Source organism: Musa acuminata, chromosome BXJ3-4 (genome assembly GCF_036884655.1).
Source record: "Musa acuminata AAA Group cultivar baxijiao chromosome BXJ3-4, Cavendish_Baxijiao_AAA, whole genome shotgun sequence".
NCBI classification, from domain to species: Eukaryota; Viridiplantae; Streptophyta; class Magnoliopsida; order Zingiberales; family Musaceae; genus Musa; species Musa acuminata.
Window position 1 is genome coordinate 46,169,694 of NC_088352.1, and position 17,900 is coordinate 46,187,593.

The 17,900-nt window shown below is 38.5% G+C and overlaps 5 protein-coding genes and 1 non-coding gene across 17 annotated transcripts; 2 read left to right on the forward strand and 4 right to left on the reverse strand.

The window, feature by feature from the left end:
* The first annotated feature begins 33 nt into the window (after positions 1-33).
* On the forward strand, positions 34-1,847 carry LOC103982519 (uncharacterized). The gene is made up of 2 exons (XM_009399466.3): positions 34-190; positions 867-1,847. The coding sequence occupies exon 2, from the start codon at positions 889-891 to the stop codon at positions 1,567-1,569; it is 681 nt and encodes a 226-aa protein (XP_009397741.1). The 5' UTR covers positions 34-190; positions 867-888; the 3' UTR covers positions 1,570-1,847.
* Positions 1,848-1,919: 72 nt separating this feature from the next.
* On the reverse strand, positions 1,920-2,718 carry LOC108952655 (type IV inositol polyphosphate 5-phosphatase 11-like). Its single transcript, XM_018825063.2, has 3 exons — positions 2,444-2,718; positions 2,193-2,274; positions 1,920-2,108 (listed from the first exon to the last, which is right to left on the reverse strand). Exons 1-3 carry the CDS (start codon positions 2,716-2,718, stop codon positions 1,920-1,922), a joined length of 546 nt encoding a protein of 181 aa, XP_018680608.2.
* Positions 2,719-2,829: 111 nt separating this feature from the next.
* Positions 2,830-8,082, reverse strand: LOC135581125 (BTB/POZ domain-containing protein At3g50780-like). 6 transcript variants are annotated; one of them, XM_065145154.1, is made up of 4 exons: positions 6,161-7,603; positions 6,020-6,077; positions 4,968-5,745; positions 2,830-4,192 (listed from the first exon to the last, which is right to left on the reverse strand). In XM_065145154.1, the coding sequence occupies exons 3-4, from the start codon at positions 5,604-5,606 to the stop codon at positions 3,263-3,265; spliced, it is 1,569 nt and encodes a 522-aa protein (XP_065001226.1). In that variant the 5' UTR covers positions 5,607-5,745; positions 6,020-6,077; positions 6,161-7,603; the 3' UTR covers positions 2,830-3,262. The 6 variants fall into 6 exon arrangements, with proteins under 6 accessions (XP_065001226.1, XP_065001227.1, XP_065001223.1 ...); XM_065145155.1 differs by lacking the exons at positions 6,020-6,077; positions 6,161-7,603 and adding an exon at positions 7,961-8,082; XM_065145151.1 differs by lacking the exon at positions 6,020-6,077 and having other exon boundaries at positions 6,219-7,603.
* Positions 8,083-8,353: 271 nt separating this feature from the next.
* LOC135634677 (non-symbiotic hemoglobin 1-like) lies at positions 8,354-9,518 on the forward strand. Its single transcript, XM_065145162.1, has 4 exons — positions 8,354-8,571; positions 8,651-8,765; positions 8,854-8,970; positions 9,218-9,518. The coding sequence occupies exons 1-4, from the start codon at positions 8,450-8,452 to the stop codon at positions 9,362-9,364; spliced, it is 501 nt and encodes a 166-aa protein (XP_065001234.1). The 5' UTR covers positions 8,354-8,449; the 3' UTR covers positions 9,365-9,518.
* Positions 9,519-9,851: 333 nt separating this feature from the next.
* On the reverse strand, positions 9,852-17,733 carry LOC103982516 (uncharacterized). Of its 7 annotated transcripts, none has more exons than XM_065145160.1 (9): positions 16,614-16,818; positions 16,356-16,482; positions 14,817-14,922; positions 14,582-14,708; positions 14,377-14,490; positions 13,609-13,807; positions 13,055-13,100; positions 11,083-11,158; positions 9,852-10,234 (listed from the first exon to the last, which is right to left on the reverse strand). In XM_065145160.1, exons 3-9 carry the CDS (start codon positions 14,892-14,894, stop codon positions 10,035-10,037), a joined length of 840 nt encoding a protein of 279 aa, XP_065001232.1. In that variant the 5' UTR covers positions 14,895-14,922; positions 16,356-16,482; positions 16,614-16,818; the 3' UTR covers positions 9,852-10,034. The 7 variants fall into 7 exon arrangements, with proteins under 7 accessions (XP_065001232.1, XP_065001231.1, XP_009397733.2 ...); XM_065145159.1 differs by having other exon boundaries at positions 14,817-14,925; XM_009399458.3 differs by having other exon boundaries at positions 14,817-14,940; positions 16,614-16,817.
* LOC135637403 (small nucleolar RNA SNOR75) lies at positions 17,527-17,617 on the reverse strand. Its single transcript, XR_010496256.1, has one exon. It is a non-coding gene; the product is annotated as a small nucleolar RNA SNOR75 (small nucleolar RNA).
* Positions 17,734-17,900: the final 167 nt, after the last annotated feature.

The following is a 17,900-nucleotide window of genomic DNA, read 5'->3' on the forward strand; positions in this document are numbered from 1 at the left end:
GGGTTCGGATGCTGCTGGTAGATCCGAAACCCATCCAAAAGATCCGAAAGTGTCACGGAGAACACTGGAGGATTCCGTGGTCGCATCCACCCGTCAAAGTCTTCCGTTCTCGGTTTACATTCCTCTCGATTTCTCATCGGTTCCAATCTCTTCCCTCGACTCCCTTCCCAGCTTTTGCCGCTCGAATCAGGTACTGATTCGCTCTGCCTTCTTGCGTTCGATCTATCTTATTTTTCGCGTTGATTCTATTCGATAAAAGTTTCGTCTTTGCCCGCTTTCCCTCGTTCGAGATCGCTTTTTGTTTGTGTGTTGTTGATTCGAACCTAGAATGATTATTTTGTTTCCTTCTTTTCTTTCGCTGTTTTTATCCGATCTAAGAAGACCTTGTTTTCGACCGGTTACATTCTGATCTCCGACTCGTTGATATTTTGCTAGGGTTTGGTTCGCTTTCCTTTATATGTATAGTTCTTGATCATATCTGCAGCGGTCGCACGCTTGTCCATTGAGAATTGTGCGGCCAATTGGTTTTACATTTGGGGGTTTTGTTAGGGTTTGGTTCGTAATTGTTGGTCGTTTGTTTCCCAAATTCCTCCTGTCACATCTGCCTCTACCTCCATAGGTATTGATCTATGCGAGAATTTTCTCTTCTCTAGATTGTTCTTGGCATAGTTTGTACAACTACGCTGCCTTAAGGCATCCATGACCTGATGTACCACTAATTGGATTCAGTTTCCTTTCCTTTTCTGTGTTGGCTAAACTGATCCTGGAAATTAAAGGCTAATTTTTGGGGTTTTGTTAGCTAAAGTATCTAACTTATACTGGGTTTGACTCCTTTTTGATCTTTCCTTTTTCTCTCCTTTTGCAAGTTTTGATTTTGCCTCTACACCGATGGCCAGTGGGTTTGGGGAGTCGTCATCCGGTAGAGCCCCGCAAAGCTCTTCTTTTGGCGGAAGCAGTAGCAACAATGATGCTGGTAGCTTTGAATGTAACATCTGCTTTGAGCTGGCCCAGGACCCTGTGGTCACCCTCTGTGGTCACCTGTTCTGCTGGCCCTGCCTTTACAAATGGCTTCATGGCCATGCCCAATCTTCCGAATGCCCTGTCTGCAAGGCCATCATTGAAGAAGAGAAGTTAGTCCCCCTATATGGCCGGGGGAAGAATGCTACGGATCCACGGTCCAAATCCACACCTGGTATGAACATTCCCAACCGCCCAGCTGGGCAGAGGCCAGCGACGGCACCCCCGCCAGACCCAAACAATTTTCACCATGCAAACCCATGGTTCATGGGTGGAGCCCCTGTGGCTGGTACTAGGTTCGGAAACTACACATTTTCTGCTGCTATCGGTGGCTTGTTCCCACTTTTGAGCTTTCAGGTCCATGGATTCCCGGATGCTACTACTTATGGTCATGGTGCCGGCTTCCCCTATGGGTATGGCAATGCATTTCATGGTGGGCATGCTCATGGATTCCCCCGGCATGTGCATCAGGGACAGCAGGTCGATATGTATCTGAAGGCACTATTACTTCTCATCGGTGCTCTGGTAATCGCCAGCCTTGTTTGGTTTTAGAAAGTTTGTAATAGTCGTCTTGCTGAATGCTGATATTGTTGAAAACCTGAAAGAATCATATTTCACACAAAAAGGGTGTTTGCATTTGGAGAAATGCAATTCAGAATGTTAGTTGGTGGCTACTTTTGCATTGAATTGTTAATAAAATGTTGCATTGATGCAGTCTGTTGACCGCAATGCAATAATTGGTCATGTACTGATGGATTGACTTCCATGGGATAGCATTCAAAATATGTATCCACTCTAATGGTCAAGTTTAATTTTCTTTCCTGCTCTCATACATTAGATAATTCATGAGGCATAAAGTTTTATGTAGATCTGACTAGTGGCAAGTCATTGGGTTTTCTCTATTATATAAGAGTTGTGGATCTGTAGAGATCTGAATGTGAGTTCAGTTTCAGACAAAGATGAGCTTTCACTGGTTTGTGGTCAGAGCTCTTGATGTAATCAATGGATTCATAAGAGTTCAAGATTGCATCAATACCATGATCATGCTCAACCTTGAACAAGATTCTGTCAGTCCTTGCAGGAACCCTAATCTGAGAGGAAGACACAAAGAAAACAACCTTGGCATGTTACTACACTGTGTCTTCTGCTCAAAACAAGCACCATAAATCACTCACCTTGCAGCTTGTGTCATAGTTGTTATTATCAACATTAGATTTGTATGTGGGCTTGTAGCAACTGATCTTTGCCATTGAGCACCTGTGGTATAAGTTAAACATGAACCATGAGAATGCTATGATCTCAGCCACCATGTTTCCTGCTGGTATCAAAGCTACAATTTAACCTGCTTTGAGCTGTTGACATGGCTGAAGAAGAAAGAGTTGCAGATCTAAATTACAGTGGTAGGAAGATGAGGGTGTATGCTTACCCTGTGAAGGTTCTTGTGGATAAGGCTTCTTCCAGGCATTGTGTCTTTATCCCCTGTATTCTGTTGTTGAGGTCTCCCAGCCACCCTGTGACATGATATGGCCCTTCATGCTGAAGCTGATCCTTGGAGAGGAGTGAATGGGAGATGTGACTGCACTTCGAGTTCCTCTCCTCTACATTCCTTGCACTCCTTTCACTGCTTCTGTTGCAATCCTTTGGCAAGGTGATCCATGGAAAATGGAACTCACAACAATAAATTTCTCCAAAGATGGCCATCAAAATTTGTCAGAGATTAAACTTTTATCATTACAAGCTTTTCTCTATTGAGTGTCAACTTCTGTTTTCACAATGGCAACTGCAACATCATAACAATTGTTTCTCCAGAAATAGCCAACAAAAGATGAAAATATATAGTTTCTACTTAGTATCATTACAAACTTTTGTCTCAGGAATGTCAAGTTCAGTGTACTCCACATATGGAATTCTGAATTCATGTGTTTGTTCTATTAGTAAAGATTTGATTTCAGTTCTCATCCATAAAGAGAGGGAAAGATGATCAACCAATCAGGATATTGCACCTCCTTTATGCACTTCCAGCCATGCCTTCAACAGATCAAAACCTGCAAGCTTAAACTCAATCCTGAGATGCTACTAAAGGGCCAATCAGGTCTGCCACAAGATTAGTAGCTCAAAATTTCCAGTCTATAAGCCGCCATCACCATGATGCTAACTTTCAAGAATGAATGCATCTTCAAACCAATGTACACTCCTTTCGCAACTCATCATAAACCACTCAGCTAATACAGGGCAACCTAACTACTCAATTTCTGTCCATTTTTAGATTGTTTCCATGTTGCTCAAAGTAAGGCCTTATGAAAGTTCTCCTCCACCATACCTCAAAGGCTCTCTGCAGATTAGGGCAGTTACTACCAACCTTCAAGAAGCTCTCCAGCCATGACAGCAGAACACTTTGCTGGTCTTCTAAAGGAAGTGTCAAAATAGTTTGGCCTATTCCTTCCTCAACAACCTTGCGGTCGAATTGTCTGCAACCATGTTGTAACCAACTGTAGTCATCAACCAGTGGCTGCAACCATACATGCAATAGCAGCTGCCGAGTTTCCTTCGATGGAAGCATCTCTCCTCTTCCAATACCAACAAAAAGCCTGGCAGTAATGCAGCTAACTCGGTGCCTCGACATGACTGGAAGCTTTGAGTGCAGCTGAGCAAGCTCATTTTGACTAGCCCACATCAAGGCAAATTCATCTGCAGTATGCCTGACAGCCAAAATCTCGACCAACCAAAGAAGATTTTCTGCCTCGAGAGCTATCTTCCTCACTGTAGGATCCTTGCTTTCGATACGAGTAGACTTGGATGCTTGTCTAAAGAGCTCTATCAACGAGGCTAAGCAGCTTTGGCATAAACTATACAAAGTTCCGATGCATATGTCTACGGATCCATCAGTCCAGAAACTGTTTTCCTTGAGAAGTTTGAGCACTAATGATTTCATCTCACGTCGACCTCTCTCCTCGTTGCTTCTGAGGACTAGCTCCATTATATGAGCAAGAGTATCATTTGGAGGTTTCGATGTATCAGAAAATACTCGCTTTAATATAGGACTTATGCTATAATTTTTGCTCTGAAGATGTTGGACAGATGACACCACATTTCCTTCTTCACCAACCCATGGGACTACCTCCAGGTAATCCAAGCATGCCTTAATGCATGCATGGAAGCCAAGCGATTCAGCAACCTGCAAATGTGAATCTTGGTGATGTCCATGGTTGCAACCAGCAAATGAAAACATAAAGGTAAAAAGATTACATATGCACAACAAAGGGGGTGAAAGTAAGAGAGACATAGAGCTTCTAGTTCAATAAATTACTTTTAAGAACAGTTGCACATGTTTATTTGTCTGTCTTTTTTTCTCTTCCTGGAAATTTGCTCACTTTGCTAAGTTGAAAGAAAACAAAATCTACATAACTGATTACATGAAATGCACAATGATTACATGAAATTCTTATTGCCAGCCTAAGTTGATGAAAATACAAGGCCCATTTTATATGCATATTATATGACCATTGCATCCAGTATATTTTGGAAAGTAACATTAGAACTGGTTTACATGCATCCAATCCTAGTAGTTCTCCCAGGACTTGATCTCTCATAATTTCAGCTCCAAAGTACAAAAGGTGATTACACTCATAAACTAAAATGCATTTGCACGTCGCAATATCTCTCAAATGCTTCTAACTTTGGTAATCACATTCACATCATTCAAACAAAAAAATATAACTTTGAAATGGTTCATTTGGTCGTTATAGATTAACAAACATTCCTTGAACAAAGGACCATGATAATAGTAACTTTGAGCACTGTCTTACACATGCAATAAAACTATATATAAATCATTAATTAAATATGCTAATAAAATTCAATCACACAGAGATGTATGGAAAAAATTCGACAGGAAACTTATGTAAGGAATATGTAAATGTAAAGCAGAACTCTGTGATGTCTGAACAAACCTTTAGAATGCGGAGCACACGTGAAACACTTTGCTTGATTACTCTGTGTTTTACTTCACCACAGTACATTAACCCCACAGTTTCAACATAAATTTCCACATCTTCACAGTCAGAAATTTCAAAAAATGGTACCGGAGATTGCCTAGAGAATTTTTCTGCAAAGAAGCTACCGTGTTCTGTGAGAATGGCCTTGTGAACGCTCATCTCGACGGCAATTCCCTCTTTCCCAAACAAAATAATCTTCAAATCACTGGTCTCAGGCTGACCAAAGCCCACAGAAATTTTTTGGTGTTGATTCCCAACATTTAATTTTGAGAGACTCTCAGCTGCCTTTGTTGGACTTTTAGCAGCAGTATCAGAGGTAAGACAACTATTATCCTCGGAACAAACTCTTGAACTTAATGGATCAGAAAGTGTTCCTTTGTCTACTGGGGAACTCATTGGCCTCTGAACAGAAGATGCCTTTGACGGCATTGTAGACAGTATCTTTTTCTTGTTTTGGTGATTTTGATTTTTAATGGTCTTTTGTAGAACTGCAGGAGAGGGGCAACACCAAAACCCTTCAGGAGTTACAGCGATGGGAACATTTCTGGCTTTCATCTGACCTTGCCCAAGCTTTCTGACTCTAAAATCAGTCATATTTCTTTGCCTGTTGCTCGATAACTTCACAATGAGAATTCATTCAAGAGGGCATCATGGAGTCTGAAGACACAAAATCTAAATTATTGTCCATAAGCAACAGTTTCAGTTCCTAAGTTGATGTCAAGATTGCATGTACCTGCACACAATAGAGCTTTTTCAGGACGAGAAGTTCAAACTTTAGATGCAAAGTTACAACTCAGTGGCATTTCAGGAGAGTGAAAGTTCTACAAGAGCCAGTGGAATTGCAGAGATGGGTGGACACTTCTACTTGCAACAACAGAGAAAAAACATCAATCTATGTCAGAAAAATCAAAGCATCTGTTTTCAGTAAGAAAAAAGAATTTAGTCTAAGCTATTTGCAAAGATGAACTTGAATATGTACGATGAAAGGAAAAGATTAAAACTTGAACCCGATTTCTCTAAGAACGACCTAAAGATCCAATCTTTCCTTCATCTGCTCTTCATTTTCTGTAAGAAAGATTCATACTTGAGAACCTAAAAGGGGTTTCTTCCTCCAGAAAACAAGGAATCATCAACTTGCGAAGCAAAACCTTTCGATCCGAAAACGAAGGACGGTTAGGAAGCAAAAGGAGAATCCATCGCACTAACCATTTCTCGTCTCTTTGCTTCTACCGCCACCCCACCCTTCCTTTTCTCCACATCGCTTGCTCTGTCTCTGGAATCCTAATGATGGGACCGAGCTCCAATGTCAAGCATGGAGGGAACCACAGGTGGGCAAAATTACAGAGAAAAATGATGGGTACCATCACGCCATTCCTCTTGGTTCAGAGAAGCAAAAAAAAAGATATCATTTTTAGTTTTACCCACTTCAAATTCTTCAGGCCACCATCTCCAATCCTTCAAGTCTCCCCACCATTCACCCCTCTGTTTTGGATGGCAAACTATGTGGTTCCCTGGAGACCTAAAATGACAGTAGAAATACCCATACTCGATGTGTGCACTTTTTCAATTTCAGGTCCCAACATGAACATGATAAGGACAACACAGAGAGTATTCAAAAGATATCCAAAAACATCCATGCATGGGTGGTATGTGATTGCATTTGCTCATTTCTTTTCTGGTACTTGGGGATGGAAACAAGAGCAAGCAGTGTGGGCTAAGAGCCGCAGAACTTTGGTGTTTGGCTCCTGGATATTGAATAGTTTGCAAGATTTTGGTTGTTTGTGCACTCCACCGACAAGGAAGAAAGTGGGATATATTCACAAGTAACTCAAATTTTTGATTCCTCAATTACGTTCATCACATAGAGAGAGAGAGAGAGAGAGAGAGAGAGAGAGACCTATGATTCTATGGAGGTGTTCTCACATGATAATTTGGATAGCAAGAGAAAATGTGCTCAATGAATTTGATTATGCATTTGGCTCAGCTGGTTCTTAAAACATCAGTTTAATCTGTTGTTAGCAGTCATTCATCTTTTGATCTAAACTAACTTGTTGGCAAATTGCATTGACACATTTCAAGTACTGTGATGTTCCTACAGTTACTAGTCTCTGGTTTCACAAGTATCTCATTGAAGATTACTTGTGGTCTAGCAGCTAGCAGCTGCTACTTAAGACTTTTGATGAAGGTGGCAGCATAACAGAGTTGAACATAAACTTTGACTAATCTCCTTTAGGTATAAGGATTAGATGAGTCAACCCTACAATCTGACAAGCCAAGCTTTGCTCTGTGAAGTGCAGAATCCAAGTGATTAGTGTCAGGAACCCAAAAAGTAATCATCCATCACAGTGCCTTTCGGTGTGTGCAGAAACAGAAAGCACATGTAAATTACTATATATATCTCAACAGAATCAAATACGGCGAAGGATGACTTTCCCTTTTGACTTCCCTTTCCAGGAACACTTTGGTACAGAGCTGCAGTAGTTGAGATGATGGCTTCCTGGCCTTCGAGCTATCAAATGATTCTATCCAAGGAAAAGGGAGTAAAAGCTGTAAAGGCAAAAGAGGGAAGAACTTTACATTTGCACATGGGTTTAGGCCATAGTGTTTGACTAGGAATCATGGCATGGATTGGGGAGGAGACACCACAGTGGAAGTTGGTAGCCAGATGCATGATCATGTCTTCTCAAGAAAAACGAAAAAGATTTGCATATAATTATGGATATGGATCCACATTTGAGCGTATAAAATATTCATCTTGTTATCGAGATCTATGCTATAGAATATATAATGACAAGCTATGTTCGAAACTTTTCTAGTGTTTGTATGATGCATGTCAAATTGTTGGCAGAAGTCGTGCAGATGGATTTCCAAGTCCTAAACATTGGTGAAAGATAAACACAGTTCTCCAATCAACCAGAGAAGTTTAGGTGTGTGATCATTAAGCATACCAGCGTCCATGGTGAGTGTCTTGTTTGTGCTGTGCATGCTTGTAGATTGCAGAATGCCTGCAAAGTGCAAAGATGATAAGAACTTTGGATAACAGACATGTTAAGATGCTTGATGAAGAAGAAGAAGAAGAATTCTGATGGACTGAAGAGGAAGTATTTATTTTGTTGTTTTTGTTTTCTCTAAAATAATTTGTATAGAAGCAAACAAAAATGTTTTCTCTAAAAGTATGATAAGGATTTGCAACAGATACATGGGATACAAACCAAAACAATATCAAATCCTTGTCTCTCGAGGACAGAGCCACGTATGGTTTTGAGCCAACTATGGCTATTCTGGATCACTTTGGGACCAGTCTTTGCCTCTTCTTATCCTCCAAAGGCCACCCCATCCTCCATTTCTTCTCAACCATTCATGCGTTCCAATCGCTGTCCTATCGAAGCACCAGAAGCAGAGAGAGAGAGAAGCAGCTCTCATCCGAGGAAGCAGAGATGGAGAACTCTGAGGGGGCTCAAGCCATTGCATTCAGTGAGGAGCAAGAGGCCCTTGTGGTGAACTCGTGGAATGTGATGAAGCAGAGTGCAGCTGACACTGCCCTAAGCTTCTTCCTGAAGTATCTCCTTTGTCTCTTACGCCAACGCACTCTCTTGCAGAACCACATGCATTGCGGCTGAAACTTCTGTTCTTGATAGGATCTTCGAGATCGCACCTTCGGCAACTCAGCTGTTCTCGTTTCTGCGCGACGCCGATGTGCCGCTCGACAAGAACCCAAAGCTCAAAGCTCATGCCATGGCAGTCTTCACCATGGTATGCAAGTGTAGCTTGACTTTGATCTGAGCTTGACAATGTCAAACACTTGTCCAACAAGCTTGGTGTTCCTGACGCTTGGTTGCAGGCATGTGAATCAGCAGCTCAGCTGAGGAAAACAGGCAAAGTTGCAGTGAGGGAGACAACCTTGAAGAAGCTGGGAGCTACTCACATGAACTCCGGCGTCATCGATGAACATTTTGAGGTCATTTACTCTCACAAATCACCTGAAAAAGTAACCAAAAGAAAAAACAACAACTGCTATATCAGAACAACAGTGCTAATTCAAGATCAAGTTTATTTCATTCGACGTTGTCATGTATGAACTTTGATGTAAAAGCTTATACTATTCTTCCAACAGTAGAAGCTTGCTTTGAACACATTTCTTCTCAGTTGGAGTATGGAGAAATCTTCAGAGGATTAGAAGTGATGATTTATATCAAATCATGCAGGTGGTGAAGTTTGCATTGTTGGAGACCATAAAGGATGCAGTCCCAGAGATGTGGTGCCCTGAAATGAAGGATGCTTGGGGACAAGCCTATGATCACCTGGCTGCAGCCATGAAGGAAGAGATTAAGCTTCTCAGTGCGTCAGTGTAGATTTGTGTTTCCTCATCTTGATATCAAATGCTGCGTCAATCTGCAATGGTTGGCTGTTTCTTATTTTTTTCCTTCTGCTGGCTTGATTGCATCCTCGTATGGAGTATGTTATGGTATCATTTATATGAATAAAATGAGGTATTTTCTCTAGAAAGTTTGGAGTAAGACTACACCATGTTGAATGATATCTTACACTAGAAGTTGAATGATATGAATGACTTTGAAACCATGTTGAATTAAGAACAAAAATACAAAAGAGGCTTAATCAAGGCTATAATACATGATGAATGGATTCTAATTCAATCCAAAAACAATTTTTACTAATGTCAAATAAATCGAAGATATCACATCGAGTGCTGAAAGAGAGCAAAATATTAAGCAGAAAACAGGTGTGGCTAAGGCTGATGAGGACATGCCCATAATCTTTGGGATCAAACAGCAGCCCAAACTTTCTCATGTATTTCAAATACAGTTTTACTAAGGCTACTTGAAAAACAACAATCTTGGGATAAAAGGATAGTTTAGAGAAACAACCGACACAAAAAAACTATTTGTCTATCCACCATAAATGACATTCATTGCACAGTAAAGTATCAGCAGCATGGAACAAATGTTACTTGCAAAGCATGGAAACCCCAATATTTGGGTGGTAAAAGCATGTTTCTGTACATTACTCGTTCAAGAGGTGTTCCAACTCGTCAAAGTCATCAACTGCCACTGCATCGTTGCGGCTACTAATGCCAGTCTGCTTACAAAATGTCTCCTTTTGAGCATCCCAGTCTTTCACGATATCATCTACCATGTCTCCCACCAGCTTCTTGTCTTCTGTAATGTGTTTTACATCCTCCATATCCACTGGACCCATAGCTTCTTTTATTGGGGAAAAAAGGGCAAGAGAAGAGATGTTTTTTAGTAAAGGAAAACCACATGAAGAGGAAAAAAAGAAATCTTTGCTAAAATACATTTGTTATCATAATGATAGATGTTTAGCTATATTTTAAAGGTGAAAGATGTTTTCTGTAGTTAATGTGCCAGATAAATTCCAAAGCTTAGTAAGTAATATACTAATAGCATAGAATATTAAGATAAATCATGCTAATCAAAACATGGCGATATGACATGGAAATCATTTCTATATTAGATATTTTCCCAAATTATGCAAAGAAAATCATTCATCATCATGGAAAATCAAAATGTTATCTTCTAGAAGAAATTATGTTGTTTCCTCTTAACTTCAATAAGGAACTGATGACAGATACTTTATACAGCAGAACTTTCAAAGAACAGAAATTAGGATGATCATTCTGCCATTCGAGGGCAGCACCTAACATGAAGTTCTCAGTTGATGATTGCTTTAAGAGATCAAAGCAAATTATGACATTAACAGATATCTTTTTTTCACCACTGATTTCCTCATTTTAAGATATTGCATCAGAGCATTCCAACATAATTAATAAAGCTGGCTGAAAATCGACCATAGGTAACTGTATTTTAAGGCCTGAATTTGGCCTATTCAACAGTAATAGAAACAAATGTCTGTCCAGCTAGGCTTATGGTTGAAAAAAAACCATACTATATATTCAGTTTATAGCTAGAATATAGTTTCTCCAAGGACAATAGTGAGTACTTGCGTTATGCAGCAATCTGCAAATGATGCCTTGATCTTTTTTTTATCTAGCTATTATAATACATTGCAAAAAGTGTTCATTAAAGGGTACCTGATATAGCCAATTCCTTTGCTTCAGCATATTCTTTTGACATTTTCTTTAGTGTGCTTAGTTCCAATTCCATTCCCTGAATATAAGTGATAACAAACAATCAATGAGAACAGCAATGATTATTGCCAGCAGAACTTCGTTAAAATATAATAGATAGATGAACCATTTCAAAACTTTGCAGTAGAAACAAAAGGTCATAGAGTACAAGATCTTATGGGTCTAGCATTATTTAATTAAAATTACAAGTAAATAACAGTATATTTGTTACTACTGCACCAGAGTTCTGGTTGCCTTTGTTCTTAGAAGAGTTATCGTGCTAACGAAGCAAAAGAATTTTACGACAGATGCATAGACGGTTAGATTAAATGGATTAGCAAGTCAAAATCCAAGAACAGCATGCTATTTCATCATGGAAATCAAGAACAAGACACTGTCCTAACAACCATGTACTACACATCAGGTATTAGAATGCTGTTTGATGATTTCTTAGACATCACTTGCCATGCTGTTAAAACATTTCACCAATCCATTAACATGTAAGCTTTAGAGTCTGCACAGGTAACGGCATGCTGTATATGTACTACAGTTATAAAAAAAAGCCCCAGGACATACATTTTAAGTAGGAAATAATCATGTTATCAATTGGTTGTTTATAAATAATGAAAAACAAATTAAAACAATATATGATTGAGCTCAATCAGCCACTTAACAGCAAAGGGAGAGTTGGAATTTTTCAGGAGCCTTTAAGCCCTGTATGCATCAACTAATGCATTGTAACTTTCTAGAGGAACAGTCCATCGAGTGAAAGCATAACAGATTAATGGTGCCATAGCACACGATGGAATTTTCAGAGGAAAACCAGGAGAGCATGATCAAGGTAAGACTATGATTCACTGTTCTCATGATTCAGAACTGAGTAAAATATTAAAAGGATTTTAGGTCTTGCTTCTTAGAAGGCAATTTACTGAAATCACTTTGCAAAAGTAGGAATGAGCTTCGACCACAAAATAGAGGCATGGTCAGCTTGTTCAGGAATCAGTTTCAAGAGTAAGCAACTAGTTAGCAAATCTGATTATTACTCGAAAGCAATCTCCCAACAATATTGACCTCAATGATTAAGTATCAAGGGACATGCTCGTAATGGTCAACGGCAGCAGGGCGCAATCATGTGGCAAAACATCAGATTTGAGAAAGAAAATGAAAAAGAAAAACCTTGTACCTACGTCATAAGTTGACCTAGCATCACACAAAGAATGGTCATCCTTCATTGGATTACTTACTTTTAATTTCTAGATAAATTGTTCAAAACACGCATATGCCACTTGAATTCCCATCTTAAATAGATATATAAATATATAGTTAAAAAACACAGTATATATTCTAGATAGTGTGCTAGCGAAAATTACAAAGAAATACTTAGATATATACCTAAAATGCACTTGCATTTCTTAGTTACAAAATGATACTCCTACCTCCATAGAACTTTGACAAAAATTAGCCAAACCATTTATGGACTATGAATTTTAAAACAAGACATTTTTGCCCTTTCTTACCATTTAAGTGACTAATTAAAAGACAAAATAACAAAGGAACCTAAAAGAAAAGAATCTGTTTGCATCCTAATTCTCCTTGTAGAATCCTAAGAGAACTCAATACATCCACTCATTCCATTCATCTGCTTGTATATGCCAGAAGAACTGATCACAAGCCTCAATTTGTCCTCAACAGTTTGCAAACCAGCTCAACTTCATTTTTATCAAAAGAGAAAATAGTGGAAGTGATAAAGATGCAAGACTTGCTCATTGAATAATGACTTGCTTTCGGTGAGCGAGAGAGCATGATGGTGTTCACCATGTTTTTCAGATTTCCAAATGCAAGGTACAAAAAGGGTGCAGTACTAATGTGATAACCAACTAGTCTATGCATGCACTATTTATCAACTTAACATCAAGATGTAACGGAAATGACTTACAAGGTCCATATGCAGATAGTCCTCTATCAGAGTATTGCCCAATAATCTGTAACATGGAAAGAGAAAATAGTAAGTAACAAGCAATATATAATATAGCCCATTATATAAGAAAACAGTACAATGATCTTCATCCTCATATGAGTATTATCTACATAGAAATCAGCAGGCAAGAATTGGTGACTGGTATAGCCATGATTATGAGCAAGGAAACACAGACATACTTAATTCTGTGTATGCATAGAACAAGAAGAATGCACCTAATCAGAGATGCACATACATATATAAACCAGCAGGATTTTGCAGGCACTGCACCCAATGGAGTACAACACAGAATTGGCCTGACAAAAGTACAAGTACAATGCCAGGTTGGTACAGTTCCATACCAAGGGTGTCCTATTAGGCTAGCACAGATTCTGTGCCCACTACAGTGCCAGAAGATTAAACACTACAAAATTGAAAGCATTGAAAACACAGAAATAGATACAAAGAGTGGACTACGACCACATATCATAAGCATAGGGGATAAGAAATATTATAGAGTTCAGATAAGTTACTTTTCATATGCTATTTGAATTCGCTTGTTTTCTAGCTTCATTATCTCGTCAACCCTTTGGCTCTCATATCCATCAACTCTATCAACAAAGCCAAATAGAAACATGTTCTTATCTAGCATTTTTTTGACAAGAGCAGGAACAATAGCAATACCAATCTTTTTTGCATCAATAACAAGAATCTTCAGCCTCTTTAACTCACCTGTTGCAGAAGACATAAACAAATGAGTGAAAAAAAGAAATAAAATAATAATGTTTCTTGCTACCCATGAACTATTTCACTCTGCAAACCTAAAAAAGAACCTTTTTCTTCTGCAAAGGCAGTTTATATTTATTATTCAATACACAGACCAATGTTAAAGACAAGTTTGCCAAACACCCAAAGCAAAATCAAAGACTACTGAACAAAGAAGGGCAGCAGTAGGAGTTTGGAGTTCATCAACTTCAGATTACTCTAAAGATCTAAAGCAAGATAGAAGAAACCAATTTTAGACAAACTCCTAAACAAGTCAAAAGTGTGAGAAAAAGGGGTACAATGCATATTTCACCATCAAACCTGAATGACATATCTATGGTACTCAGTGTCTAGTCATGGCCAGATGCACTTTTTCGTTTCATAGTTCACTAATGAGGACAGAAGAGCAAATATGTAAGGAAAAATGCAGATAAACAAGAAAGAATTTAACAGTGACAAAAATTACCATAGACCTATGTTTCTGATATCTAAGGTAATTAAAATGACTTTAAGAATTAAATATCACCGGCACATACAAAGAGATAAATAAATTTTGAAAGCAGGTTTATATGGTTGAGTCTCATAGAGGCAGTAAAGGCAATAGAAGCCACCCAATCTCGTTGACAGTGAACCTGTAGAAACCATATGGCCTGCATAAAGTAGTCATTCATCACTAATTCTCTCCAATTGTAAAATCAAGCATATAAAAACTAAAAAGGGAATTATGGTGATTAGACATACTAATAGAATATGAATAAAGAGACTGCATAAATATGGCCTCGTTAGAGATAGGTTTAGCCTCATAAATATAAGAGAATTTCTTAGCCATCCACATCTTCTTCATGTCTGCCAATGTGGTATGGTTACCCTGCCAGTTCAAGGAACAATGATGTAAGTTCTCTCTAAACTAAAACATGCACTTTAGCTTGAAGAAGATCAGCAAAAAAGCATACAAAATTTGAGAAAAAGAAACTACCTCATTGAACTCATCCACAAGCTCATCAATATCCAACTTGAAAGGTCTGAGGTCCATATCAATATCATCAAGATTCATGCATCCATGTGTCGATGATTATTTGTGCCTGCTGCATATGCAACAACTGCTTGGAGTAGCGGCCAGTTAATGCACATAGATTTATAAATTTTGTAATTTAAAACCAATTTTCCATGCATAGTTTTCTAAATTTAAAGTTTGAAGTAAGTTGTTGCAGACAAATAAATAAGAATATTGGAATTTGAGACTGATTAATGAGAAAAAAAGGTGGACTTGAAGAGGGATTAGAGTTAGTACAAAACCCACCTTTGGTCAGATGAAGAATTATGAAGGCACTAGACTTCCATGATAAGGAAGGAGTCCAAATGAAATTGTCGGCAAAGCTTGTCGGTTTGGGGTTGGAAAAAAGATCAAAATTGGTCAATTTTTATACAATCAAAATCAGGTTTGGCCAAGGTTGACAAGGTAAGGTCAGGTTGAGAAAATTATTCTAGAATCCAAAAAACATTATGAAAACCACAAAGGTAAAAGAATGAAAGATAAAAAGTAAAGCATACATATTAACTAAAGAAGGGAGAAATCATTTATGGTGTACTTGTAGCGTCGTTCATTTCAACTCTAAGTAGTTGGTACCATCAAACATGGGGCAACATAAAATACCAAGCAACACATTTTAGATAGTAAAATATCATTCACCAGTAGAAAATAAATAAACAAACAACTTCCTTCTTGCACATGAGATAGAATCAAATTATATTAACCTTCCAGTGTAAATAGTGAAAAATAATATAAATAATCAAGCAATCAATGGAGCACCTACTGTAGAAAGACTCATTGCCACATACTGTTACATGGTAGATGGACAATATATTATGCTCTTCGTCATCCACAGTATATATTTCAAATTAAATAAGTCGATTAGTTTTATTAATCTACAGAATGTAATTAAATAAATTTAGTATACTATCCTATACACATTAAAATAGAGACACTAACTACCAAAAAATTATTTTCTAAAGAAGAAAATATATTTAATTACATAGACCACATCCCACTGTGCGGTGTAATTGTACATGTGACTAGAAGATCCATCAAAGATTGACACAATTTTTTAGGAAGTGCCAACTGATATAAAATCAACTGCAACGTTCTGAAAAGCAAACCAGATTATGAACCAACAAAAGGAAAAACCAATGATTTAAAGGTTCAAATGGGATGAAACCGTGATGCTGCCATAAAGTGTCATATAACTAAAAACTTAACAATTAAAAGAATAAACACAAAGAGATTTTTTAGAGAATGAAAGCTCCAAAAGGCATCGGTATATTTGGAGCGGGAGACAAAGGTTATATATCATCTGCACCAGTCCTTGCAATTAATTTGTAAACCATTTGTGTTTAACAGTTCAAGCAAAAGTATCTTAGCAATTTAGTTGGACACAACGTGCGAAAACACATCAAACTGTGACATACTTAAGCCAGCTAATCAAAGGTGTGGATCTAGAGCGGTAGAGGCAATTACCTCAGGGCGTCGCTGCACTGCGCAAGGGATCAGAAAAGAAAATGTTTTCCTTAGGTTCGAGTTGAGCACCAGGCCAAGCTCGCCGACGATATCCAGGATCGCCTCGATCTCGTCGGTTGCGTCACCGCTTATATCAGGCGGAAGAGAGCGAGAAGGGTTAGGGTTTGACACTTGGGAAGTCTGATCAGTTTGGTCCGTCGGCAAAAGCCAATTGAAGGCGAACCGATTTGGGCATGATCAAGCGGACAAAACACAAACCTATACGGAGTCAATTTAGTCTCCCGTTGGGCCTATTCACTAGGACCATCGCGAGTCTGCCGCCGCGTGGAGCGGTTGCCCGCAGCCTTCACAGCGGGAGGCCAAGTGGCGCTTCCCCTCGTCGGAATCACGGCATCGCAGACAAGGACGACGCAGCAAGTAATCGCGGGAAATGAGGAAAAAGAAGCACCAGTTGTTGCATACAGATCATTAAAAATGCATCTTTATTTTTTTATATGATAAAAAAACAATATCTACCATTGCAAAATATCTCATACTTCCATAAGTTGAATTCCTGTATGAGCCTGCAAAACTATGTATAATAGACAAATAATTGTGGCATTACCTTCATGGCAAATATCTTTACAATAAAAATATTTTTAATAAAATAACAAATTTAACTGGTGTATAAAGTCCTAACATCAAAAAACACCATTCTTTACCCAAAGCAAGGAAATCAGATATATCTTTAGGATAAAACCAAACTCTATGACAATGAATGAGGGTAAAGAAGCATCTTTTGTTGCAAAAGATGCATTAAACAAAATAGAACAAAGAACACATTTTTTTTCCTCTTTCAATGATTAAATATCTTTTTCCGCAAATATCAAGTAAAAAAATTATTCCTTTTCCAACAGACACAACCTGATTTCAATTTTGCTGCTTCCTTACAATTTGGTAATGTGATCGGCAAAGACGAGAACAATGCATATCAAGATCACAACACGATTCGGCATTCGGAATGAGGAGGAGGATTTAGTTCGATCACCGAATAAATTCTCAGAGAAGCGGAGAGATTCATAATCATGCCGCTATCACATTGAAAAAAATTCTCTTTTCACCAAGTAAAAGAAGCTACGGGGGAAATAATGTAGGAAAAAAAAGAAAAACGGAGAAAGAGACTGAGTTGGGTTTCTCTCAGACAAATGCCTCGATTCGTCCTCATGCTGAGTGGAATGGATAATATCGGACTCGTCATCTATGTTTACATGTCATCACCGGGAAACCCAACAAATCGACATCTCTTACCACTCCACGACAAATCAAGAAACACGTAAACAGATTGCGATTGAAAGAGAGAGGAAAGATTCGAACTCACGGATGAAAAGCCGGAGATTACGACAAAGGTCGAGTCTTTGCTCGCCGACCGAGAGCGTCACCAATGGAAGATATAAATAGGGTCAGCAGCCGAAGAACCAGGGTTTCGCTTCTCACCGAAATTACCTTTTTGTCTTCCATATTTGTTATAATACGGCACATATAAAAACGGCGTGCTATAATATTATA

What these genes read in the sequence shown, in the direction of transcription:
- LOC135634677 (XM_065145162.1), top strand. Translation starts at nt 8,450, where the DNA reads ATGGAGAACTCTGAGGGGGCTCAAGCCATTGCATTCAGTGAGGAGCAA. An exon ending in GCCCTAAGCTTCTTCCTGAA is followed by an intron (nt 8,572 to 8,650) that starts GTATCTCCTTTG and finishes TGTTCTTGATAG; the next exon opens with GATCTTCGAGATCGCACCTT. An exon ending in CCATGGCAGTCTTCACCATG is followed by an intron (nt 8,766 to 8,853) that starts GTATGCAAGTGT and finishes GCTTGGTTGCAG; the next exon opens with GCATGTGAATCAGCAGCTCA.
- LOC135581125 (XM_065145155.1), bottom strand. Translation starts at nt 5,606, where the DNA reads ATGACTGATTTTAGAGTCAGAAAGCTTGGGCAAGGTCAGATGAAAGCC. An exon ending in GTGTGCTCCGCATTCTAAAG is followed by an intron (nt 4,193 to 4,967) that starts GTTTGTTCAGAC and finishes TCACATTTGCAG; the next exon opens with GTTGCTGAATCGCTTGGCTT.
- LOC103982516 (XM_018825065.2), bottom strand. Translation starts at nt 14,894, where the DNA reads ATGAATCTTGATGATATTGATATGGACCTCAGACCTTTCAAGTTGGAT. An exon ending in TCTTTATTCATATTCTATTA is followed by an intron (nt 14,491 to 14,581) that starts GTATGTCTAATC and finishes TACTTTATGCAG; the next exon opens with GCCATATGGTTTCTACAGGT. An exon ending in AAAGGAATTGGCTATATCAG is followed by an intron (nt 10,235 to 11,082) that starts GTACCCTTTAAT and finishes CCCCAATAAAAG; the next exon opens with AAGCTATGGGTCCAGTGGAT.
- LOC103982519 (XM_009399466.3), top strand. Translation starts at nt 889, where the DNA reads ATGGCCAGTGGGTTTGGGGAGTCGTCATCCGGTAGAGCCCCGCAAAGC.
- LOC108952655 (XM_018825063.2), bottom strand. Translation starts at nt 2,718, where the DNA reads ATGGCCATCTTTGGAGAAATTTATTGTTGTGAGTTCCATTTTCCATGG. An exon ending in TCCACAAGAACCTTCACAGG is followed by an intron (nt 2,275 to 2,443) that starts GTAAGCATACAC and finishes CTTATACCACAG; the next exon opens with GTGCTCAATGGCAAAGATCA. An exon ending in ACTATGACACAAGCTGCAAG is followed by an intron (nt 2,109 to 2,192) that starts GTGAGTGATTTA and finishes TCTTCCTCTCAG; the next exon opens with ATTAGGGTTCCTGCAAGGAC.